The 25,935-nt window shown below is 50.4% G+C and overlaps 1 protein-coding gene across 4 annotated transcripts in view; it reads left to right on the top strand.

The window, feature by feature from the left end:
* Positions 1-25,935, top strand: part of AP2A1 (adaptor related protein complex 2 subunit alpha 1) — a 41,422-nt gene that overhangs the window by 8,261 nt on the left and 7,226 nt on the right. For 2 of the 4 annotated variants that reach the window (XM_064489532.1, XM_064489534.1), the window contains exons 1-7: positions 1,974-2,180; positions 13,133-13,201; positions 13,321-13,463; positions 13,614-13,807; positions 21,326-21,455; positions 21,999-22,100; positions 23,485-23,593. In XM_064489532.1, the coding sequence (XP_064345602.1) occupies positions 2,114-2,180; positions 13,133-13,201; positions 13,321-13,463; positions 13,614-13,807; positions 21,326-21,455; positions 21,999-22,100; positions 23,485-23,593 (814 nt within the window). In that variant the 5' untranslated portion in view covers positions 1,974-2,113. Of the gene's footprint in view, positions 1-1,972; positions 2,181-13,132; positions 13,202-13,320; positions 13,464-13,613; positions 13,808-21,325; positions 21,456-21,998; positions 22,101-23,484; positions 23,594-25,935 lie in introns of those variants that run through there. The other 2 variants (XM_031459123.2, XM_064489533.1) reach the window with 2 other exon arrangements.

Raw genomic sequence — 25,935 nt, forward strand, 5'->3', positions numbered from 1 at the left:
ACCCAGGACCTCGTGCATGCTAAGCATGCACTCTACCACTGAGCTATGCCCCCAGCTCCCTGGGTCAAATGTTGAAGGTGACAGGTGAGAGGGAGGTGGCACTTTAAGGCTGGGAAGAGGCTGGCTTTTCTCTCCTCCTCAGGGACAGAATTTTCCTGTCCTTTGGACTCTAGTTGTCTCTCTTCGCATCCCTCAAAAAGTGGACTAGTTCCAATCCCACTATACACACACACACACACACGTGTGTGTGTATGTGTGTGTATATGTGTGTGTGTGTGTGTGTGTGTGTGTGTGTGTATATATATATATATATATATATATATATATGGCATTATTAGGTAGAAAGCACTTCCTTCCACATCTTGAATGGACCCCTCCAGTCCTTGGAATGCTTGTGTAGCTTCCATGAAAAGGACTTTATCCAATTCCTGGCTCTAATAACTTGTTTTTGTTGTTTTTAACAGTGTCACTCTCAGTTCTTTAGGGGCAGGCAGCACCCCTCCCCCAACCCATATTAGGAATGGACTCTCCATGGTCACTAAAACACCTGAGCGTTTGTCCTCCTAGAATTCAGAATGGACTTTCCCAAGCCCCATTCCTGGAAACCCAAATGGATGGATCCATTGAACCTGGAAGGTGGGCTCTTCTTGCCCCCATCCCCCTAGGATTCCGAGTGGACATTCCCAGGACCTAGGACACTCCCCTAAGACTCATTCCAAGACTGGGCTCCTGAGATTGGAAAAGGCTGGCGGGTGGGGCTTAGTTCTTCGAGGTGACTGAATGGACTCTTCCAGTACCCTTTGCCCCAAATTTCTCAATAGCCTGGGGCGTTGGAGTTCCGGAGACTCTGCCTTCCCAAAAGCCAGTCAACCAAAGGTCTCTGGGGCGCCAAGGGATGGTGGATGGGCGAAACAAAAGGGATTCACACATTCCTTCCCTTTAAGCAAAGTTCTTCCTTCAGTACCAGGTCCCCTTCTTGTTCAGGAGGAGCTCCAAGTCTGGTGCAGAGACCGACAATTTTGATTTGATATTTGTTTAATGGTGTTACGGTTGCCAAAAGGGGGGGGGGGCATTGTATATTGAGAAGTAGTTAAAAGCCAAAATATTGTTTAAATACAGGCTCTACCACTTCCAAGCTGTGTGACCTCGGGGAAGTCATCCAAACTCCCTGGACCTCAGTTTTAAACTCTGCTTAATGGGACTAGATTTGAGTTTCCTCTGCTCTGGAAATACTTGGTCTCCTGACAAGTTAGGTCTCAACATCTTGGCGGCTAGACAAGGGAGGGGAAGGGGGAAGGGATGTCTTCCTGTAAGAAGATTTAAGGAGTCGAGGGTGGAGGAGAGAAGGGATAAAGGGGAACAGAAAGACGCTTGCGCAGTAAATACCTCGCGCTCTCCCGCCCCTCCCAACCCCTTCTCTGCAGCAGGGAATTGCAGGCGCCGCTCCACCTATCCCAGCCCAGCTGAGTGACAACCCCCCTTCTCCTTCCTTCTCTACGGATCATCGCTCTCCTCCCGCCCCAACTATAGCCCAATCGAGGGCGGGAGTAGCACAGGCCCGGCGAATCCGAGACGCCTACGGGGGCGGTCTACCCTCCCATTGGTCTCAATCAACGTAAGTCCCGCCTCCTCAAGCCCACTCCCCCGCCTTCCTTCACGTCAATCCCTCCCTTCTAGGAGAGCGTCCGGATCCAATCAGCATAAGACTCGGCCGCGCGGAGGGGGCGGTCCCACCGTACGTAACCGAACTCCGCCCGTCTCTCGGGCAACGCCCCCACCCCCCTCCCGAACGGAAATAGCGGGGTGCTGGACCAATAGTAGTGGCGTGCCTTTGTTCATCGACCAATGAGACGAGGAATGGGGATGAGCCCAAGTCTGAGCGGCAGTAAGCTGAGCCAATGGACGGCTGAGAACTCAGGACGGCGGAGCGGAGGGGAGGGGCTGGGGGTGGAGCCGCGGTCGGCCAGCCAGCCCGCCTGCCTGTCCGCCCTCCCCCCCTGGCCGGCTCGGCTCCTCCGCGCTGCCTGGGGTCCTTTCCTCCCGGCCTCCGCCTGCCAGCCCCCGCTGTGCTGTGCCCGGCCCGGCCAGGCCTGGAGCCGACACCACCGCCATCATGCCGGCCGTGTCCAAGGGCGATGGGATGCGGGGGCTCGCGGTGTTCATCTCCGACATCCGGAACTGTGAGAGCGCGGCCGGGGGACACTGGGTGGGGGGAGCGGGGAATTGAGTGGTTCGGGGGTTATAAAGAGGCCCAGAGGATCTAAACCCCCTGCGGTCGTAGAGTGAGAGGATCGTGAGGCCCTGGGGGGAACTTTAGGGTGGAGGGAATGGAGGGGCTTAGGGTGTCATACTGTGCCTCTTGAGGTGACGACACGAAGTGGCTAGAGGCGTCCAGGAGGGTCTTAACAGAGAGGAGGCTAGTAAAGTCCCGGGGATGGGGCATAGAGGTGTCCCCTGGCAATGAAAGAAAGGCTGGGGAATCGTATTAGCGATGGGGTTAGAGGAATCCCTGAGGTAGATAGAAAAGGAAGGAGGTGCATGGCTGAGTGGGTGGGGGGTACCCTGTGGAGCGATAGAGTAGGAGGAGGCCAGTGGGGACTGGGAAGACGTGAAACATAGGAAGCCTAAAGGGACTGGGTTTGAGGGCCTAGATATGGGGTTGTCATAGAGTGGAAAGGGCTAGATAGGTCACTGAGGCTGCCAGCTAGTTCATAGAGAGGACTTGAGAGTAAAAGAAAATCCCAGGGGCTTGGGGAGGAGAGATGGGGAGGTGGGGGACTATAGCAGCATGCTGGGGAGGGATACAGGGGCTCCAGGATGGAGGATTGCTTAGGAGCGGTGGAGGGCCATGGAGAGGGGGCTGGAGGGGTTACTGAGGGAAGCACAGAGGAGAGGCACTGCGGGTGGAGAGTCTTGGGAGAACCTGAGCCAGGGAGATGGGGGTCCTGGAAAAGAGAATATTATAGTGTGGGAGCTTGGGGGAGGTACCAGAAGGCTAGATCTCAAAGAAGGGACCAGGGGGCCTTAGGAATTTATAGGAAAGAGATCTGGAAAGCTTGGGGGAAGGGGGAAGCCTGGTCCCAGAGAGAGGTCATGGGTCAGGGAGCAGGACAGTCTTGGATCTGGAGCCCTCTCCCATCTGACCACATCAGCATGGGGACAGTGGTCACCAGCAGGAAGTATTGTCATGACTATGGGAGGCCTGGCGCCAAGTCAGCTCCCAACTCCTGGGAGCGGGTGTTGGTGTTTGGAGCTGCCAAGAGCTTCAGAGACTATATCCGCTCAGGCTTTGGGGTCAGCTGAACTCAAGTTTGAGTTTGAGTGCTGTCACTCCCTAGCTGTGTGACCTTGAATGAGGGACTTCACCTCTAGGTTTCCTCATCTATCAGGAGGGAATGCTGATCGCACCTTCCTAAAGAGGTTGTTGTGATACAGGGTGTGAGGGAGGCCTTTTGTGTGTTCCAGGCACTTAGATTGATCTTGGCTATTGTTTTTTTTAACTGGATCTGAGGAGCGGCCTCGGCTAGGTGCCCAATGCTGACTGTAGAATTTAGATGGTATGGAAGGATCTGGCACGTAGTAGGTGCTCAGTGAACAGGAGGAGTGGAAACTGTTGGGTTTCAAGGGGCAGTGAGATGTTAAGGTTGTTATGAAAGGAGTGGAACTTCCAAGGGCTTGTGTGGTGGATAGGGGGGCCCAGCTGTTAGGCTCAGGTAGGCATGGCCACTGAAACTGACCTTGTGACCCTTGGCAAGTCATTCAACCTCTTGGAGACTCAGGATTCTTGTTGGCTGACTTCATTGATAACAACATCTTGCCTCTGAAAGTTCGTTTGTTCATTCATTCATTTGACAAATACTTTTTGATCACCACAATGTGCCAGACACTGTTCTGGGAACTGGGGTACACCAATGAACAAAGTTGCCTGCCCTTGGGAGCATCCACGTCATGAAGGAGCTAAAAAAATAAACACAGAGAACCACAGTGTGAAATAAATACAACAGGCAAACAAGGAAGAGGGAGGGACCAGGATTGAGAGGGAGTGAGCCCTGCAGATTTGGGAGGAAAGAGAGGTCCAGGTAGGGGAGTGGTACATTCAAAGGTCCTGGGGTTGTAGCACGCTTGGTGTGTGTTCCAGTAAGAGCAAGGTTGCCTGTGTGCCTGGAGTCAAGAGGGGTGGGGGCATCGGGTTGGAGATGAGGGCATAAAGGGGATCTGGAGCAGGTAGAGCTTCGTAGGTCACGGGGAGCACTTTGGCCTTTCTCTGAGTGAAGCAAGAATGGCGGGAAGGTTTTGCACACAGGAGAGACACGAACTGCTTGATGTTTTAAAATAGTTCCTCTAGCTGCTGTGAAAAGAACAGACTCGAGGTAGGAGCAGAAATCGGGAATCAACTGCAGGCATCCGTGAGCAATGGTGTTGGCTTGACTGGGGTGAGAAGGGAAGTGTGTGAAGTAGTCAGGCTGGGGATAAATTTGGAAGGATTTGCAAAGGGATTGGATGATGGGGGTGGAGGAGGAAAGAGAAAACAAGTGGGTGTCACTGCAGGACCCCAGAGGGAGGCCAGAAGACGGGAGACTTGGACTTGGGGGCAGTGGAGGTGGCTTAGACAAATGAATCCAGGCTGGCGAATCAGGGAGCCCTCTTGTCCTTGGTTTTCTCATCAGGTGTTTGTCAAATGCCTGGAATATTTCAAGCCTTGTCATGGGGCTCTGGGGACACAGCAGTAAATAGGACGGACTGTACCCCCATGAAACTCCCAGCCCCTGAGGGAGACAGGTACTGCGTAAAAATCACAGCTGTCCACCTCGAAACACTTGTGTACAAATATTCATACCACATTATTCGTGATAACCAAAGAGCAGAAACAACCCAAATGTTCATCAACGGGTGGATCAACACAAGGTGTACAACTATAAAGTGGAATATTATTCAGCCATTAAAAAGAAAGAAGTACTATAGATGCTTCCACATGGATGAACCTTGAAAACACCATTCTAAATGAAAGAAGCCAGACACCAAAGACTGCATGAAGTAGGATTCCGCTTATCTGAAATGTCCAGTATAGGCAAATCCATAGAAACAGAAAGTAGATTAGTGGTTGCCTCAGGCTAGGGGGCGGTGGAATGTGGAGTGACTGCTAATGAGTGCAGGGTTTTTTTTGGGGGTAATGAGAATGTTCTGGAATTACATGGTGGTGATAGCTGAACACCATGGTGGATCTACTAAAGACCAGTGAATTGGACTGTCCAGTTGTGAGCTATGTGGTGTGTGAATTGTATCTCAAATTTTTTTATTGAATTATAATTGATTATGAAATATGACTGAAACTAACAATACCATGTTAGTTTCCAGTGTACCGCAAAGTGATTCGGCCATATATATATATTTTTTCAATTCTTTTCCATTATCACTTATTACAAGATATTGACTAGAGTTCCCTGTGCTATACAGCAAATCCTTATTTATTTCATACACAGCAGTGTGCATCAAATTTTTTTTCTAAGTGGAAAAAAATTGTAGCTGTCCTCAGCCCAGTGAGGGAGAGGGCCATGATGTTGAATAGGGGCTCTGCCTGGTTGCATTGTCCAGACCATGTGGAGGAGTCAACCAGGCCAAGGGAGAGGGAGAAGAGCTGTGAAGGCAGAGGGACAGCAGGTACAAAGGTCCTGAGGCCCAGTCAAGACTCTGAGCTAAGGCCTCTGTGGCTGGTGCAGAGAGGGCTGGGATCTGATGGGGAGGTGGGCAGAGGCCAGATAGTGTTTGACCTAAGAGGACCAGAGAGGGTTTCAAGCTGGACGGAGGGAAGAGAAGGGATGGGGAATAGGGACAAGGCGGGGCTCAGGGATGAGCAGGTGGAGGAGTGTGGAGTTATCCTACTGGAGGATCTGAAGGGCATAGTGGAGTTCAGGGGGAAGGATCTTGAAGGAGATGAAAAGCAGGCTTGGAGAAGGAGAGCCTGGAAGGGCAAATTCTGCAGATAAGAAAGGGAGAGGTGAGGCTGGGCCCAGCCAGAGGGCGTGATCCTGTTCTCTCTGGAGGGGGAATCAGTCTCCCAGACACTTATCTGACTGGGAGCTCCCTAAGGCAGGGGCTGGGGCTGCCTCCTCTCTAGGGCCCCAGCTCCCCGAGCCTGAGGAGCGAGGGAAAAGGGGTGCTGGGCGGCCACCGTACCCTGGGCTCTCCATTCGGGCACATCCCACTCCAAGTGGTGACCATTCTGTTTGTGCCATCTCCCCGAGCCTGTGGAATGCTGGCCCTGTTCTGATCCCTCCCTGGGTCCCCTGTTCTGCCTTCTGCAGGACCTGGCCCATGGGAGGCCATGGGAGGTATTTGCTGAATGAATGAAGGAATGAATGAATGAATGAATGAACAAATCAATGTTTATTAAGCCCTGAGTGTCAGACACTGTTCTAGGTGATGAGACTGCAATAGTGAGCAAAAGTCTAGGGTTGGGGGTTATAGTTCAGTGGTAGGGCACACGCTTAGCACGCATCAAGTCCTGGGTTCAGTCCCCAGTGCCTCTGTTAGGGGGGGAAAAGTCCCCTTCCTGTAGTCACATTCTAGGGGGGAGATGGACCCCTACACAAGTAAATATATAGTGTTCAGGTGGTCAGATAGGTAGCAGGGAGTGTTGGGAGGAAATAAAGCAGGGGAGGGGCAGAGGACAGTTTTGGGAGCCTGTGCAAAGGTCCTGAGGCAGGACTGTACCTGAAGTGTAGGAGGGATATGAGGAGGAGGTGGCCTCTGTGGGCAAAGTGGGGGAGGGGAGGGCAAGGAATGGGAGCTAGTGGATTGTTCAGGGCCTGGAGAACCCCAGCAAGGACTTTGCTTTTACACCGAGCCAGGTGGGAGCTGGAGAGATTCAGAGCAAAGAAGGTACAGGATTTGACTCAGGTTTTCACAGGATCCCTCTGGCCACTGTGGAGAGAGCAGAAGGAATGAGCCCCACTTTGGTGGGATGCTCCAGCATCCGTGTGCTACTGGGGACACCCCTCCCCACCCCAGGGCCTGCCCTGTTAGGAATTGGCTTGAGGTTATGAGTGGCAGCCGGCAGCTGGCAACAGACCCATCCAGGCCTGAGCCCCACTCTTTCCTACCTGTGTCTAGTGTCCTGAGGACGCCAGCTGAGTGCAGCAGCCCCTGACACTGGCCCCTGGGGTGCTGGCATTCCCAACCAGAGGCCAAGGGTTTACAGAGCAACACGTGCACCCTTAGATGTCAGGTGGCAACTCAGGGAGGGTCTTTGCAGCTGTGTTCAAGCAGGTGGATGACAGGGTGTGACCTGGTTGCTCACGGAGAATATTTTCTCTCCGGGATGTTGACGGCTTTAATAACATCTCACCCAGGGCTGGCATGCTGCTGTCCAGATCTATACATTCAGATTTTCCAGTAGCCACTTGGAAAAAGCAAAACCAGGGAAATTAACTTTAATAGGTCTATTTCATTTATCCCAGGATGCCCCAAAGACTATTTGAATGTGCCATTGATATTTTTTAAACAAGTAATGAGACAGTTTATGTTCCTTGCTCAACTTAGAGGCTACATTTTCACTGGAAAATCTTGCTCAGTGTTAAGAGTTCATAAAGCTTATGTTTAAAAAAAGAAGATTCACCAAGTGTCCAAGTCATTCTAAATGTACTTTCCGCCTCACTCATATCCCTCCTACACTCCAGTAATTGAATGGAGGATTGGTTTTTACTTTTTAATTTATTACATTGAAAGAAAATTAAGGATTCAATCCCTCAGTATAGCATCAGCCACATTTCAAGTGTCCACTGGCCCCACGTGTGGCCAGCGTCTCCCGTATTGGACAACGCAGGACTAACAAGTTCTGAACTTTAGAGTAGCCCAAAGTCAATAAGCATCATCTCCCAGAACCCTCTCTGGGGGCTCAGGGCTGTGGGGACTTGTGTGGGAGATACAGCACAGCACATCCTAGGAGAGAGAAGCATTTGTTATTTTGTACTGTGAACGGTAGTTGTCTCCAAGGCTATGAAGGGTCCTTGCAGTGAGGTACTGGACAACGCCTGTGTTACCCCCATAAAAGCATGTCAGTCCCTTCAGGGTACTCTGGGTTTGTTAGGATGCCTTTGGTGACAGTGACAGACAGGCTTACCCAGTTGCTGCAAGTAGGGAAAGCTTATCTCCCCTAACCAGAAGCCCCAAGGTACATCTGGAGCATTCAGCAGTTCACTGCTCTGGCCTGTAGCAAGGAGGTGGCCTCTTTTCCACCTGCACAGCCATCCCAGCAATAGCTGCAGGCAGAAGAAGGCCTCTTGCCCTCCCCTGGCTTCCCAACACCCTTTGAAAACCCAGGAGGCTGCGCAGTCTAACGCCCCATGCCATGCCAGCCCCTGGGCCTTTGCACTGGCTGCTGCCCTCACCCAGAGTGTGCACCTCCACTTATTTCTGCTTGGTCCACTTCAGCCTCATCTTTTTTTTTTTTTTTTAATCTCTTCTCTTTTTTTCGGGGGAGATAATTAAGTTTGTTTATTTATTTTTATTTTTACTGAGGATTGAACCCAGGACCTCATGCATGGAAAGCATGCACTCTACCACTTGAGCTATACCCTCGCTCCTGCAAGTTAACCACTAAAGGGTTGTTGCCTGTAAGCTTAAATTACTCATAATGGCCCATCTCTTTAAACCACCCCAACGTGCTTGCATGCCTCCAGTGAGCTAGCTCATCCCCCTGTTGCAGGCTGGGCTGCAGTGATGGAAATTTATTCATGAGCCCAGTTCTGTCACAGCTGCCTTCAGCCCCTTTCTCCCGGTGTTACCCTCAGCAGGATCCATGTGCTGTCTGTGGGTCTTTGCAGAGATTATGCGCTCCACCAAGATGCCCTCCCTCCAGGGCTGCAGCGCTGTCTCTTTTGGAGACCTGATTCTTTGTCCTCTCTGAGAGTTCTTTTTTACAGCGAAGTATATCAGTGATGCAGAAAACAATATCAGATAGCTGTGGGCAATTTAAAGACTGTTTAAAGAAAAAACATATATAAACAGTCATTAAGAACTGTTTAAAGAATATTCTTTGAATATTCTTTATTAAAATTTTTTATTTTTATTTTTTAAATGTAGCAGGCACTAATACATGTTTGTTGATTAAATGAATAAAATGTTCAACTCTAGCATAATAATTAAATAAATTACTGAATAATTCGCTCCGCTGACTATCATATATTCTTCCATCAGGAAACAGATTCTCACACCATAATGGTGGGATATAAACTGATTCACTATTTATGGGAGAGCAATTTGCCTTTGTATATCAAAAAAATTGTTAAATGGGCAGACTCGTTGCTCTCATAACTTTATTTCGAGAAGCTTATTCTCAGAAACTAATTATAATATGTTATTAATTAGCTATAAAGAGTGGGTATTGAAGATTTTTCATACTAGCCAAAATGCATAGAACTATGGCCATTATTTTTCTTTTCCTTTGTTTTCCAGATTCTCTGTCCTGTGCTTATATTAGCTTTGACTATTCTTTAAATTACCCACATCTCTTTGATATATATCTTTTATACATCATGGAGATACTTCAGTATAAAAATATCCATGTATATCCATCTACAAATATATTAATTTATATATACACAAACAGATGTAGAGATAGCAGATCTATAAAAAAGCTCACAGATCATAAATGTTCTGCTTGATGAATTTTCCCCAACTGAACACAGCTGCATGACTGGCCCCCAGATGCAGAAACAACATCCCTGGCTCCCCAGCACTCTCCTCCCCAAGGATAACCACTGCCCCGTCTTCCAATACCATAGGTTAGTTTTGTGAGCTTCTTGAAAGCTTGTTTTTTGAAGTATAGTTGATTAACAATGTTGTGTTAGTTTCTGGTGTACAGCATAGTGATTCGGTTATGCATACATATTTTTTTTTCATATTCTTTTTCATTACAGGCTATTACAAGCTATTGAATGTAGTTCCCTGTCCTATACAGTAGGACCTTGCTTATCTCTTTTATGTATAGTAATTTGTATTGGCTAATCCCAAATTCCTATCCCCTTTCCCCTTTGTAACCCTAAATTTGTTTTCTATGTCTGTGAGTCTCTTTCTATTTGGTAAATAAGTTTACTTGTATCACTTTTTTAGATTCTACATGTAAGTGATATATGATATTTGTCTTTCTCTGTCTGACTTACTTCACTTAGTATGATCATCTCTGGGTCCATCCATTGAAGCTTTTAATAGAGGTACAAACCTCTATTTTGGTTTGTACCAAATTTAGGCCGGAGAAGGCTCTAGCCTCAGAAATTTAATTGCCATTCAGATATCCGTCTGTCTGTGGTAAAGGTTAGGCAGCCACTGTGTGCTTTATGATCCATTTATAAAAGCTGTTTGGTTTTCCTTCTGGTCCCTACAGGAGCTCCTTAAGGCAGCTGACTGGCGCAACTCTGTGGTCACCCTCAGGTTAGGAGTAGAATGGAGCATGCGCACCAGTTTTGAGGGGGCTGTTGTGCACCCTGGCCAGTCACCGCCCCTGCCCTGCCCTACGAGGGCGGCACGTCCTTACCCGCTGGCCACCCTTGCTGTTGAACTGCTCCTGAACCCTCCTTATCTTTCACAGCCTTCCTCAAATGTCCCCTCCTCTTGGCAGCCACCACCCAGGCCCCAGGAGGTGTCCAGGTGACCGCCAACCCTGGCCATCTTGCTCAGGTGCTGGGACAGGGCCCTCTGCTAGTGCTCCACCAGTCTAGGAGGCCCTGGTGGCAGATCAAAAGTGCCGGATCGGCGGGGGTCCAGGATGCCTAGGATCACCCCCCCTGAGGCCTGGCCCACAGGGCTCAGGAAACGTGTAATTAATAAATGAAGGATCAGATGGCCTCTGGGGCCGCATGGGCCAATTAAGCCTCATCACTGAGGTCCTGGGTCCCAGAGACCTCCCACCCTCATCCCCCAGGCCCTCTGCACCTGTCCTGAGGGCTAGGAGAGGGTCACTCTATACCTCATCAGACCCTCGTTTCATGTCTTCATGCCTCTCCTGAGTTCAGTCACTCAGTAAGGCCTTGGGACATGGAGTCACTACCCAGAAAAGTGACAGATGCCGGCCCTGCCCTCCAGGGCGTCCTGGGGTGGTCTGGGGGACAGAGGCAGATCCTGACACACCCACAGCAGGGAAGTCCCTAGAGCAGTGCTACCCAGTAGACATACGTGTGCTTTTTAACTTTTCTAGGAGCCACGTTTTTGTTAAAAAAGTAGAAAGGAACAGGCCAAATTAATTTTAATGGTATATTTATATAACCTGATACACCCCACATATTCTCATTTCAACTGGTAATCAATATTTATTTTTTCCCACTGAGGTATAATTGATTTACAGTGTTGTGTTAGTTTTGGGTGTGCAGCAGTTGATTCAGTTATACAGTTATACAGTTATTCTTTTTCAGATTCTTTTCCATTATATGTTATTGCAAGATATTGAATATAGTTCCCTGTGCTCTGCAGTAGGTCTTTGTTGTTTATCTACTTTATCTACAGTAGTGTGTATCTGTTCATCCCAAACCCCTAATTTATTCCTCCCCTACCTTCCCCTTTGGTAACCATAGCTTGTTTTCTATGTCTGTGAAAATTTTTGAATTTTTGATGAGATAGTTTACACTCCTTTTGTCCCACACTCAGTCTTCTAAATCCCTTGTGTCATTGCCACTTACTGCCCATCTCAGTTGGGAATGGCCACGTTTCAGGTGCTCGAGAGCCACCTGGCTGCTGGCTGCCAGCTTTAGCATCTGCTTGGAACTGATCAGGAGGTGCTAGTCAGAGAGGGCTTCCTGGAGGAGGTGATACATGAAGTGGGGCTTCTGGGAACTTCCTTGGAAGTTGGGAGTAGGAGGTGAGGCAGGATTTCTAAAGAGAAGGAGAGCACATACCCTCACTTGCTCATTCATTCATTCAACACACACTCATACCTCCCAGTTGCTTGGCCTCATGTTGAAGGATGCAGATGAAACAGCCATGGGTCAGAGCAGGTTTCACCCTTCAGATGACCAGACATTTATTAAGCACCTGCTGTATGCTGAGGATTGTTCTAGAAGCTCCCTTGTGATGTTTATAATCAGAAGTGGGAGCTGAGGTTTGACAGGAAAGATAAATAAAATAGTTCCACGGTGTGAAATGTGCTGAGGGACTTTTAAAAGTGGCAGAAACAGAAGAATAAGGCATTGACTTTAAAGAACTGGCCAGGAAAGGCCTCTTGGAGGAGGTGACAGGATCTGAGACCCACATGACAGGAGGAGAACTGGACAGATGGGCTGGGGAGGTTGGGGGGGCATGGCACGTGCAAAGGCCCTGGAGGTAGGAAGGAGTGTGGAGTGTCCGTGGAACTGGCAGAGGCACATGAGGCCGGGACACACAGGAAGGGGGTAAGGGGTGACACTGGAGGGGTGGCCGGGGCAGGGCCAGAGGGCTTTGGAGCCATGGGGTGGAGTCCCCCCAGCTGGAGGCAGGGAGGCCAGAGAGGAGGCTGCTGCAGCCATCTGGGTGAGGGAGCCTGGAATCTGGATGAGGTGGTCAGAGTGGCAGTATGTGGGGACATGTTCTCGTGGTCGAGCCAAGAGGATGTGGTGACGGCTTGTATGAGGGGGTGAGGACACCTCGGTTTCTGTCTGGGAGGATCTGAGTAAACAGCGGAGTCTGTCAATGGCGAGGGGCTGAAGTCAGGCTCGAATGGACCTGAGTGACCTGGGGGCCAGCTCGAAGGCATCCAGCTCTTCATTCAATCATTCATTCATTCATCATCTGTTTCCTGTCAGGGGCATATTTCAGCTGGGGACTGGTGCAGGGGTTACCAGAGCTGTGGGTGGGGACCGGAGCTCACAGGGCGGGTACAGTTCAGGGGCCCCAGCCAGAGGAGGGAGAAAGGAGGAAGTCAGGGATCGCCCCAGAGGGTGTGCCGGGCTCCTCCTCTGGGTGGTAGGGACGAGTGAGCCAAGGTTCTCACCTCCCTGAAGCTCCCTGCTCGAGAAGGGGCCCAGGCCTGGCCTCAGCCCCAGGGCCTGGAGCCCCAGGGTCTGGAGAGGCTACCCTTCCAGCTGAGAGGGGCCTTGCTAAGGAAAGTGAGGGCAGCTGGTTCAAGTCTCTGGGACCCTCCTCATCTCCCCTGCCTTCTCCTTCCCAGGTAAGAGCAAGGAGGCAGAGATTAAGAGAATCAACAAGGAACTGGCCAACATCCGCTCGAAGTTCAAGGGTGAGCTGGGCCCAGACGCCTGGGTCTGATGGAGGAGCAGGCTGGGCCTGGGCTGCCTGGGACTGATCAGTACGATCCTTCCTCATGTTGCCTCCCCTTTCTTCCATACTCTGCCCTAGGGGACAAAGCCTTGGATGGCTACAGCAAGAAAAAGTATGTGTGTAAACTGCTTTTCATCTTTCTGCTCGGCCATGACATTGACTTCGGGCACATGGAGGCTGTGAACCTGCTCAGCTCCAACAAGTACACGGAGAAACAGATAGTAAGTCTGGGGAGGAGGGGCTGGGGGCTTGGGCTCCTGGGTCTGAGCAGGGAGGGGCTGGAAGTAGACTCCAGGGGTGAGGGTTGAGGGCCTGGGTCCGTTGGCCACAAGGGTCCCAGACCCCCGCCTCCTTTCGCCCCTCCCCTCCAGGGCTACCTGTTCATCTCAGTGCTGGTGAACTCCAACTCTGAGCTGATCCGGCTCATCAACAATGCCATCAAGAACGACCTGGCCAGCCGCAACCCCACCTTCATGTGCCTGGCTCTGCACTGCATTGCCAACGTGGGCAGCCGAGAGATGGGCGAGGCCTTTGCCGCTGACATCCCTCGCATCTTGGTGGCTGGGTAAGGTGTTGGGGACCCAGGCTGGGAGATGGGGTAGACAAAGCCCAACCAATTTGGTTTTTTTTTCTTTAATTTTTATTGAAGCATAGTTGATTTACAATGTTGTGTTATTGGTTTCTGGTGTACAGCACAGTGATTCAGTTATACATATACATACACGTATATGTTCTTTTCCATTATAGGTTATTACAAGCTATTGAATACAGTTCCCTATGCTATGCAATAGGACCTTGTTGTTTACCTGTTTTGTATATAGTAGTTTGTATCTGCTCATCCCAAACTCCTAACTTACCCCTCCCCCGCCTTAACCAACTTTGAGGGTCAGATATGTTGTGTCACCTGGCCAAGGTCTCCCAGCTGGGACATGGGGACAGTGCTGGACTAGGAAGCCCAGTGATTCTGGTGGCAGCCCCGTGGTTGTCTCTTGTCATCTCACCAGACCAACTCGACAGGGTCAGGCAGCTTCCCAACAAAGCCAGTGGGATGTCTGTCTGATTCCCCGACCTTTAACATCTAGTAAAGAAGAGGTGATAACCTTCAGTTAAGTTGGTGACAGCAGTCCAGAACTTCTGCATCTTTTCCATTCATTCATTCAACAAACATCTATTGAGCATCTATGTGTAAGGTGCCATGCTGATTGCTGGGGACAGAGCCATGACCAGAAATGGACATGGCCATCATCCTCCCAGTGTTAATGGTCCAGAGTGGGAGGTAAACATTTATTGAATAATTGCAGGATAAAACGTGTATTTCCTCTCAGAACCATGCTGTGGGGGCACAGAAGCCCATCAGGGCATTTAGTAGGGGTGCCAGGCCTAGCCTGGGGCATCAGAGAGGGCTTCTCAGAGGAAGTGGTATCAGTCTGAGACCTGGGGGAGGCAGAGGAGTTGGCTTGGAAAAAGGAGCAGCATGAAGGGCAGTGCGTCGGCCTTTGTGATCGCTCTGAGGCAAGAGGGCATTCAGCAAATATTTCTTGCACACCTGCATTGTGGCAGGCACTGTTCTGGGCCCGGGGAGGCAGGAGAGATCATCAGGGACAGTTGTGCCCACCTTCAGGGAGCTTACATCTAGGGGGTATCCAAAGAACAAACACATAGGCAAAGAACTGAGTTGAGTTCAGTGACAGTCGCTCTGAAGAAAACAAAACAGGTTAGTTGGGGGCAGCAGGGATGGTGGGGGAGGCTGCTTAAATCAGACTCGACAGGGAGGGTCTTTGCAAGGAGGTGATTTGAGACTGGAATGATGAGGAGAAGAGAGTCATTCAAAAATATTGGAGAAAGCGTTCCAAGCAAAAGGAGCAGCTGGTGCAAAGGCCCTGAGGTAGGCACAAGCTGTACTTCCAAGGAACCAAGAGATAGTGTCTCTGGCTTGAGTGCAGGAAACAAGAAAGAGAATAAGGGGAGTTGGGATTTGATTCAAATTGAAATGGGAGGTAATCTGTGTGTCTTGAGCAGGTCAGTGACATGACTGGCTTTGTGTTTTTAAAAGATCACTCTGCCTGGTGCGGGAGAAGGTAGGGCTTGTATTTCCAGCCACTTGTGGACTAGATTCCTGCCCGGTACTGTCCCTGAAACCCAACTTTCAAAGTTGGATAAAAGAGGAAAGGAAATATTCTTCAGTGTATTCATGAGCCTGCAAGAAAATAAGGAGGCACCCAGGCCACAAGCTCAGAGGAGCCTGGTACCCGGGAAAATGAGCAGGATGTTGCTTAAGGACTGTGAGAACCTGGGTATCAGTTTTGGGGCCCTGTGGCCTCTGGGAACAGAAGGCAAAACTTGTTCAAGCAGAGGCTCCAGAGGCCACACTTCAAAGTGAGAGTGACCTAGAAATAAACCCCCTGGAGACTACAAGCAAAATTACCCATTTCGAACCGTGGCACAGAACAGCCCACACACTGGTTTTCAGCCTGATTTTCCCCTTCTTAGATTATCCACAGATCCTTAAACCAAGCTTTTGTTCAAAGTGATGCAAACCAGTAGCACCCCAATGCCTGACAGAAGCAAACAAGCCTTTTCTGGGGAACCCCACCTTCACCGCAGGCTTCAACGAGTTCCACAGATAAAGCTCCAAGTTACACAAGTAGCTCACCATCAAAAATCACTAAACACAGGATACGAGGCACCATGAGGGAGAACCAGCAGAGAGAAAACCGAAAATGACAGTTTAATTGGAATTTTCATACAGAATATAAAATGAGTATGTTTAATATGTTTTAAGAAATAAGGTGGGGGGAAGGGTATAGCTCAAGTGGTAGAATACATGCTTAGCATGCATGAGGTCCTGGGATCAATCCCCAGCACCTCTAAAAAATAAATAAACCTAATTACCTCCCCCTCTGCCAAAATAATTAAATACAATAAAAAATAAAGCTAATTAAAAAGAAATAAAGAAGAGAACGGTTGAAAAATAGGAGCAAAACTCAAGCAGATTTTTTTTTAAATGGAAAAAATCATTTCAATTTACAAAAATAATCAAGCGGTCTAGTTGAGCAGCAGAGGAGACTGAACCAAAGCCAAGATTGTAAAGAGGGAGTAGAACTGATGAAATTAATCAGAATGCAGCCCAGAGCAGCATAGAGATGGGAGATTTCAAAAGAGAGGTTAGCGGTGGGGAGAATATAGCTTAGTGGCAGAGTGCATGCTTAGCATGCATGAGGTCCTGGGTTCAATCCCCAGTACCTCCGTTAAAAAATAATAAAAATAAGAAGAGAGGTTAAAGGTCATCGAAAATAGAGAAAGTCTAACAACACTATTTAGAGTTCTAGAAAGAGAGAAGGGAGAGGCTGTGACAGAGGTGGTGTTTGAACAGATGATGGCTAAGAATATATCCTAACCCATGAGAGAGTGTGATCCTCGGATTCAAGGAGCCCAGAAATTGTAAGCAGAAATAGAGACTGTTGGGTGCAGCAAGGGCTGTAACAGGGACACTGTTGAGATGTCTGTGTCCATCCTGGTGGGAGCTGATGGTGGTTGGGACCAGGGTTGTAGCGGTGAAGATAGTTATAAGAGGGGTCTGTTTTGGAAAGAAAGATGACAGTGCAGATTGTATGTGGTATAAAAGAGAAAAAGGAGGGAAGTTGAACAGGTGGATGAATGATGGAGGAGTGAGTGGAGAACCAGGTGGGCAAGGAGAGGATCCCGAGTTGGGGTTTGGCCGCATTGACTCTGAGATGCTTGGTAGACGTTGGGGTTGGACAGCTGGAAGTCAGGGCCAGAGAGAGAGCGAGACCCAAGAGAGGTCTTTGCTGTGCAATAAAAATATAACGCCAGCCACCTATGTGGTTTTCTCTTTCCCAGTCATCACATTGGAAAAAGTAAAAACAAACAAGTGAAACTCATTTTAATATTTCAGTCTAACCTGATCCATCCATCATTTTGTCATCGGATTGACATAAGAATTATCCAATATTTTTTGCGCCAAATCTTGAAATTGGCATGTAATTTACACACACATGGCATGACAGTTTGGCCTTACTCCATTCAAGTGCTCTGTAGTCACATGTGGCTGGGGTCCAGCAGAGAGGACAGCCCAGGGCGTTTGGTAATTAAAGCCACAGCTGGATGAGGTCCCTCAGGGAGGATGCGAACAGGGAAGAGGAGAAACCGAAGGCTGAGAGCTAGGGTTGCCAAGTGTATTGAGGTCTGGCCAGGCAGATGGGAGGATAACGCAGAGCAGGCTGTGGCTCGGAACTTGGAGAAGAAACTTTCAAGGAGGAGGAAGCGGCCAATCATGGCGAATGCTGCTGATGGTTTCGTTAAGATGAGGATGGGCGGGTGGCATTGGCTTGAGTGAGTCAGGTGGCTGGTCACCCTGAGTGGGGAGAACCTGGCACCTTTGAGGGCTGAGAAAGAGGCCAGTGTGACAAACACATAGGAGCACAAGTGATGTCCCTGTGATGTCCCCATTTCACACGAGGGGATGGCAGCTGAGGGGCTGTGCCCTGCCAAGGTCACAGGCCAGGCTGGGCTTGTCTGACTCTCAGCTGGGCTCTTGACACTGGAAACTTGGCCTTGACAGTGACTGGGGCACAGAGGAACTGTTTCTTTAGGTAGATTTTATTTTTAATTGAGGTAAAATTCACCTAACATAAAGCTCACCACTTTATTAACAGTTTTAAAATGTACAACTCAGTGGTCTTCAGTCCATTCACAATGGTGTGTAACCACCACCAGTCTAATTCCAGAATGTTTCCATCACCCCCAAAAGAAGCCCCGTAACCAGGAGCAGTCACTCCCCCTTCCCTTTCTCTCCATCCGCAGGCAACCACCTATCTGCTTTCTGTCTCTGAGGATTTGCCTGTTCTGGACATTTCAGATAAAGGGACTCACACAATGTGGCCATCATGCTTCTTGTCACTTGGCGTAATGTTTTTGAGGTTCGGAATCCATGTCGTAGTGTGTCAGTGCTTCATTCCTTTTAGGGGCCAGAAATAACATTACTTTGTATGGATGGACGGACCACATTTTATTTACGTGTCCATCACAAAGCTTCCACCTTTTGGCTGTTAGGACTGATGCACACATTCGTTTTCCTTGTACATCTGGGCACAACCCCCGATATTAAGTAGTCTAAAAAAATTTTTTTTTTAATTTTAATGGAGATACTAGAGATTGAACCCAGGACCTTGTGCATGCTAAGCACGCACTCTACCACTGAGCTACACCCACCCCCCAAGTAGTTTTAAACTTTACCTACATTGTTTCACTGTCTCTGTTTCACTTAACCAAAGTGATCAATAACTCTTATTCCTTCATTTGGGATTTGATGGGACATTTCCTTACCTGTAATTGGAGATGATAATGGAATCCACCTCCTTAGAGGGCTGTGGTCAGGATGAAACACATTAAGACATAGAAGTTCTTAGAGCATGGCACAAAGGAAGGGCCCTTGAGATGTGAGCTGTGATGATGTTTGTGAAAAGACTCCCATTCACTGAGCTCTGCTGGGGACAGACCTGCTGGCTTATAAGCTGATGACAGTCAGGCAGGGAACGTTCCCATGCTGCCACCTTGAGCACGTGTGTGCTTTTCCCTGGTGTGGGTGTCCAGGAGTGGAATTGCTGGTCTTGGTCCGCATCACTCACAGTGGCTCCCTGACCAAGGGTGGACCAGCTCCTCTTCTGACGACCTGTTCCCTTGTCCACTGGCGGCCACAGCACTCAAGGGCTTCTGTCTCCCCAGCCTGGCCAACACACGTATCTGCCTGGCTCATGGGAGAAAACGGAGCCACTGAGTCGATACACATCAGGTGAATCACCTTTTCACCTGGCCTTTGACTCCTGCAGGTTCACCCACCCATCCTGGGACTTTTCCTCGTGCCCTTCGCCTGGGCATCTTTTGAGTCCTTTCTGGGAAACCGTCACTGTAAGTCCTCAGTTCCTGGGGACCCCTTCTGTGCTCAAGGCCATGGTACCCAGGCTCACTTCTTCATCCCTCAGATCCTACCAGGGTCCTCACTTTCCTGACGGGGAAACAGTCAATCAGAGAAGGTCAGGGGCTTATCCCTGGAGCAGGCATGCCTGATCCCAGAGCCCAGGGAGTGCCTTCTGGGACAGTCACACTCATGCTCTTCGCGAGCTGGGAATTGGCTACTGATCTGGGCACAGAATCAGCCCCTGGAGATGGGACACTGCTGGCTGCCAGGCTCCGTGCTGACCAAGTGCCTGTTTAATTTCCTGTGGTGGCTGTAACTAATGACCACGAGCTTAGAGGCTTAAAACTCACATTGATTCTCTGACAGTTCTGGAGGTCGGAAGTCCAAAATGAGTCTCACTGGCCTAAATTAAGGTGTCAGCAGGACTGGGGCCTTCTGGAGACTCGGGGAAAGAATTTGTTTTCTGGCCTTTTCCAGCTCCTAGAGGTGGAATCCTGCATCCCTTGACTCGTGGCCCCTCTTTCCATCTTCAGTCAGGAGCGTAACATCTCTTCTCTCTGATCTCTGTGTCTGTCCTTACATCTCTCCAACTGATCTTCCTCATTCCCTCTCTAAGGACCCTTGTGATTACACTTAGGGCCCACAAGGATAATCCAGGATCATCTCAAGATCCCTGATTTAATCCTATCTGCCAGGTCCCTTTTGAATGTAAGGGAGCATATTCACAGGTTCTAGACATTGGGATGTTGACATCTTTGGGGGGCCGCTATTCAGCCCACCACAGGATTTAACAGTCTCCCTCTCCTCCACAGAGAGGAGTAGGGTTCTCATTTTCTGGAAGACAATATGGAGGCTAGGCTCAGAGATGGAAAGGAACTTGCCAGAGACCACACATCCCTGCAGGTCCAGGGACCCCTGCACATCTTCCTTGGGTATCATAGAAAGAATGTATCAGAACAGAACCACTTCTCAGCTGCCCGGCTGCAGCGAGCTCTGAGGCACTGTGGTCTCCTGCCTGCACTCTTGCTGTCCCTCCTCAACCCCGTCTGGCCTCCGTGTTGTGCCCTCACCCCGCCTTCCCCCCCAGTCTCTTCTCCACACAGCAGCAGAGGGACCTTTTATTTTCCTTTGGTTCTGGGGTTTTGTTTTTGTTTTATTTTTTAATTTTTTTTTCATTTTTTCCTTATTTATTTATTTGGTTTTATTTATTTATTTATTTTTTGTTTGTTTTGGAGAGGGACCCTTTAAAGACATAAGTCAAGGGGGGAGAGTAGAGCTCAGTGGTAGAGCACATGCTTAGCACGCACGAGGTCCTTAGTTCAATCCCCAGAACCTCCATTAAAAAAAAAAGTCAGACCTGGGGGTGGCGATGCATAGCAGTACCTATTTTTCCAGTTTTGTTGTGAGGGAAAATGAATGAGCGTGCAGCCTGGAACAGGGCTAGGCCGATCAGAAGGGCCCCCACGTGGGAGCTTTTACTGCTGTCTCCTTAGTGTCCTAGCCTCCCTGCCTGTCACCAGCAGCAGCTGCATCTCACACAGGGTAAAAGCAGACTTCTCACCGTGGCCTGCGGGGCCCCGCACGGTCTGGCCCTCGGCCCCTTGCTGTCCTGCCTCCAGTCATGGCAGGCATACAAGCCTCCGCGAGGTGTTCACTCTGCTGGGAGGGTCTGTGCAGATTCGTAGTCTTTTCTCTCAGTTTTCTGTTCACCTGGTGCCTTATCAGAGCGGCCTTTCTCCAAAACAGCATCCCTGGAGCACCTGCCCCCATTTCCTGTAGCACTGAACCTGGACAGTCTGTTGTTGGGCTCTGACTGCCTTGGCTGGGACATAAGCTGTATGAGGACAGATGTTTGGGCCAGTTTGTCCACCATGCTATTCACGGCACCGACAGCAGTGCCTGGTGATGAATGAATGCACTCTCTGCCCCGACCCCATAAGGTTACTGAGATACAACCCATTTTGCAGATGAAGAAACTGAGGCCCTGCAGGCAATGAAGGCAGCACCAGAAGGCTTCCCTGGTCCGCCTGGCTCTTTTTACCTCCCACTGGGCACCCTTCCTGGGAGCTGCAAGAAAGGAGGGGGAGGTGTGCAGGGCTGGGGCCGCACTGACCCCTGTTCCCACCCCACGTTGTGTCCCCGCAGGGACAGCATGGACAGCGTGAAGCAGAGCGCGGCCCTGTGCCTGCTGCGGCTCTACAAGGCCTCGCCCGATCTGGTGCCCATGGGCGAGTGGACAGCCCGCGTGGTACACCTGCTCAATGACCAGCATATGGTGAGGCCCCTGGACCCTTGCCCTTGGCACTCACCTGGATGGATGCCTGGGGTCCCCCACTTTTGCCCTGATTCCCCCCTGCATGTCCAGGGCCCCCCAACTCTGTCCCTGACACCCATCTAGCCACCCCTGGATCCTGTCCAGTGTCCCCAACACCCATCACTTACCCAGTCCCTCAGAAAAATCCCAGCTTTTGTTTCTGACATCCACAGGGTCCCCCAGCACGCCTGCCCAGCCAGCACAGAGACACTGACCTCTGTCCCCATCTCCAACACTCCAGGCTCTCACAGTCCCCACCTATCTCTGCTCCACAACCAGATGCCTGTGCCCTCCACCTAGGGGACTCCAGATATCGAAGTCTGTGCTGGCCAGGGTCCCCAATCCCTGAAACACCCACTGGGACACCTGTACCCACCCAAGCACACCCCTGAACCCAGCCCCAAATGCTCCTGAGCCTCTGCTCTCTGATCCACAGCCTGGCCGCTTGTCCCCAGTCTGACCCTCCCCTCAGGGCCCTGACCTGCCACTCATCTGCCCTTGCAGGGCGTGGTCACAGCCGCTGTCAGCCTCATCACCTGTCTCTGCAAGAAGAACCCGGATGACTTCAAGACGTGCATCTCCCTGGCCGTGTCTCGCCTGAGCCGGGTGGGTGTGGTGTCAGCACCAACCGCGGGAGGCAGCCCTGGTGGCCATGTCCCCTGGGCACCTCTCTAATCTCCCTCATTCTCCCTAAGAGACTGCCCAGCATGGTGGTGAATAACTCAGGCTTGGCGCTGGGTGCATCCCAGCTTGGTCACTTCCTGGCTATGTGACCCTAGGCAAGTGGCTTCACGTCTCTGGGCCTCACTTGCCCCATCTGTTCAAAGGGGACGATACCAGTGCCTGCCTCACAGCAAGGTGCTGTGAATGAATCTATATAAAGTATGAGTGCAGGGCTGGGCGCACGGGGAGCGCCCAGGAAGTGAGGATGTTCTCCTGACTTTCTCTCTCTTGACCCCTTCTTTCCCCACCTTCACCCTGTCCTGGGAACATGTCCTGAGGCCTCCTGTGTGCCCAGCTCTGTGCAGGCTGACACTGGGGACACGGATGGGTCAGACTTGATCTGTGCCTTCAAGTAGTTCCTTGTCCTGTTGTGGGGAGTCTTGTGCAACAGGCTGGCCAATTCAGTCCTGGATGATCATAAAAGGGGTGGTTTGTGCTGTCGTGGAGGTTGCCAGGATGTGGCAGGCCCCCAAAGGAGGCACTTCACCCAGCCTGGAAGTCTGGGAAGGCTTCCTGGTGGAGGTGATCCCTGCCTGAGTTGAGACTTATAGTAGTAGAAACATTTCCTAAGCAGGTAAAGAGAGGCCGGGATTCGCAACCAAAGAGAACAATGCACCAGCTCATTCATTCAGTCCTTGTTTCACTCATTTAGCACACATCTGAATCCTCTTGCGGGCCAGGCTCGTGGGGGAGACAATGACAGTGGGGGTGGGGCACCTACTGTCAGGAAGGTGGCTCAGAGCAGGATGGAGCATGCTACCTGGAGAAGGGGTTTTCAAGGTTCACTAGGAGTTCACCATGAGGGAAAAAAAGTCACATGCTCTTTTATGAATGCCCCTACCCCTTCCCTGAACCTTTCTCGTGTCTGACTTTGTAGGAGGTCCCAGGGACCTGGGAAAGCATCAGACCAATTCCTGCGCCTGAGTAGCTTCCAGTGTTGGGAGGGAGCACAGGGAAGCCCTCTCCCGGAGCCAGTGTGGTCTGTGTGCTAGTGGAGGTAGCCTGGGGCATTGTGAAGTACAGAGTTGGAGTTCACAGTAGAGGATCAGGTGGGCCAAGATTCTGCACCCACCCAACACCAGCTTTATGTGGAAAAAATTAGCCAGCCCCAGCTTAGTCCCAGATCCATCCGGTCACTCGCTCTATGTCCGGGGCTTCCTCACCCTCCTCCCAAAACTCTGGTTTCTGCTCCAGAAAACTGTCACGCTGCCCCAGCCACCCCTCCCCATGCCCCGACCCATACCTTGCCCCCCTCCTCTGCCCCCAGATCGTCTCCTCGGCCTCCACTGACCTCCAGGACTACACCTACTACTTTGTCCCGGCGCCCTGGCTCTCGGTGAAACTCCTGCGGCTGCTCCAGTGCTATCCTCCACCAGGTACCTCCAAGCTCCCTGGGCTGGGGTCGGGGGGCTTCCGACCGGTGGCTGGGCTGATGGGCTAGCTGGGCACTGTGGGTCTGGGTCTGGATTTGTCTGAAGTGGGGCTGGTGCCTCTAGCGTAGGTTCCAGTGTGGCAATGGGGGCAGTCCTGAGCCCAGACCCCACCCACGGAGGCTCAGGAGGAGTATGTTGTATGAGACTGTTGGGGGCAGTCTGGGGGCAGCATAGATGGGGAGTCCACCCCGCCCAGCACAGAGAATCAGCCAAATTGCTGATGTTTGTGGACTCCCCATTGTAGGCCAGGGTCCTTGCAAAGCGGACTCATGCTCCAGCCCTGTAATGTAGGGGCCGTCGTCACATCTGTTTTACGGATGAGGACCCCGAGGCTTGGACGGGGAAGGCCTTGGCCAAGGCACCCAGCGATCAAGGGGCGATTCCAGGCCATGCAGTTTGAATTCATGTAGCTCTGTTAGGGCTTTTCGTGTCCTTGTGGCTCAGGGTCATGACCACTAGTGTAGAGTCAGGGGCCTGCAGTGAGCCAGGTCTTGCACCGGCGGTGTCTAGCCCTCCTGACACAGCTGGCAAGGGGCAGCCGTCCCTGCCATATGCTCACAGGGAAACTGAGGCTTGGGGGTGAGAGCGCCTTTCCAAGCCCAGGCAGTTAGGAGGAGCCAGACTCTTGCGTCTGTGCTCTGAGCCTCTCTCTGTACCATGTGGGCGTGGCTCCCCTGAGCTTCCGGATCCTCAGCAGTCTGACCTCACAGTGCAGTTTTGGGGACCCCATGTGCAGAGGTGCTTGGCACACAGTAGGCGCTTGAGAAAACCATTCCCTCTGATTCATCCAGGGTGCTGAGCATCTGCCAGGGGCCAGCGGCTGAACCTTCACAGCTAACTGTGTGAGCATGTGCGTGTGCACGCATGCATACACTGTAATGGAGTGTATGATGTCGTTGACACCAAAGGCCCCTCCCAGCCTATGAAAGCCAGGGGTGAATTTTGTTGTGAGGCCCAGGGGAAGCCTCTTCCCCACTCGGTCTCTTTCTCACCCTGTAAGGAAGGGCACAGGCAGAAACTAAGCCCCTTCCGTCTCTGAAACCCCACCTCATAATTTTGGGGTGTGCCCATTGTGGGCAACTCATCAGCTCAGATTCCTGTCACCGTGGGAGGAATTGCAGCTGTGGCTGCGAGCAGACGCTGCTGGGCTAGCTCCAATTTATTCCCATGTGATTTTTTTTTACAATGGATTACAAAAATATTTTCCAACGTACAAACAAGTAGACTGTCCATCACCTAGACCTCACATTTTGCTGTGTATGCATGCTCCTATTTTGTTATGTATCTCTGAAATATTCAAAAGTTAATTACAGACATCGTGATGTCTTACTTTGAAATATGCTTTTCTACAAACTGCGGGCATTTTCGTTCACAACAGCAAGTCTGTGTTCATACTTAAAACTAAACGATTCTCTAAGGTTCTCTGATACCCACTACAGCTTTTCCTCCTGCTCCCCAAAATGTCCTTCACAGCTGGTTCAAACTGGGATCTAATCAAGATCGAAGTATCCAATTTAATTATCATTTCTCATAAGTCTCTTTTAATCTGGAAGAATTTTCCTCTTTAGTCCATGTTGCTGGCTTTCACCCCTGCCTTTTGTTAATAAAAAATTTCAAACAGAAAGATAACTTGGGAGAACAGTTTACCGACCACCCAGCTGCCCCCCCACCCTGGCTCAGCAGAGCTTTACCCCTTCACTGGATTTGCTCCCTTGTTCGTTCATACTCTCAGACATGCCACGTGCCAAATTACTTGCAAATAAGTTGCAGACATCATAACATTCTCCCTTACCCCCAAATTTTTCCACAAACATTTCCCTAAGATCAAGACCACTATGCAAAACCACAATGGTCTTATCACACCTGAGAAGATTCAGAGTAACCTCAGGGTTATCTGCTATCCAGGCAGCAAACTGCCTTCATTGTCCAAAGCTTCATTTTTATGGCTTAAAAAATAGAATCTAGGACCACAAATTAAATATGATTATGTCTTTGTCATTTTTTCCCCATCTGGGTTAGTCCCACCCCTACTGCCTGTGTTTGAAGAGCTTCGGTTTGCAGCGTGTCCCGTGTTCTGGATTTGGCTGGTTGCTGCCTTTAGCTCGTTCCTCTAGCTGGTGAATTTCCTGATCAATTTGGGTGCAACATTTTTTGCTGGAACACTTGACAGCTGTTCTTTCCACGTGCTGTTGCCTCATCCGAGAGGCAACAGCAGTGCTGGGTTTTGTGTGAGCTCCTGGCTGGCAACTGTCTGTCAGGCACTCAGATCCCTCCTTGGGAAGGTC

Source organism: Camelus dromedarius, chromosome 9, assembly GCF_036321535.1.
Source record: "Camelus dromedarius isolate mCamDro1 chromosome 9, mCamDro1.pat, whole genome shotgun sequence".
Taxonomy (NCBI): domain Eukaryota; kingdom Metazoa; phylum Chordata; class Mammalia; order Artiodactyla; family Camelidae; genus Camelus; species Camelus dromedarius.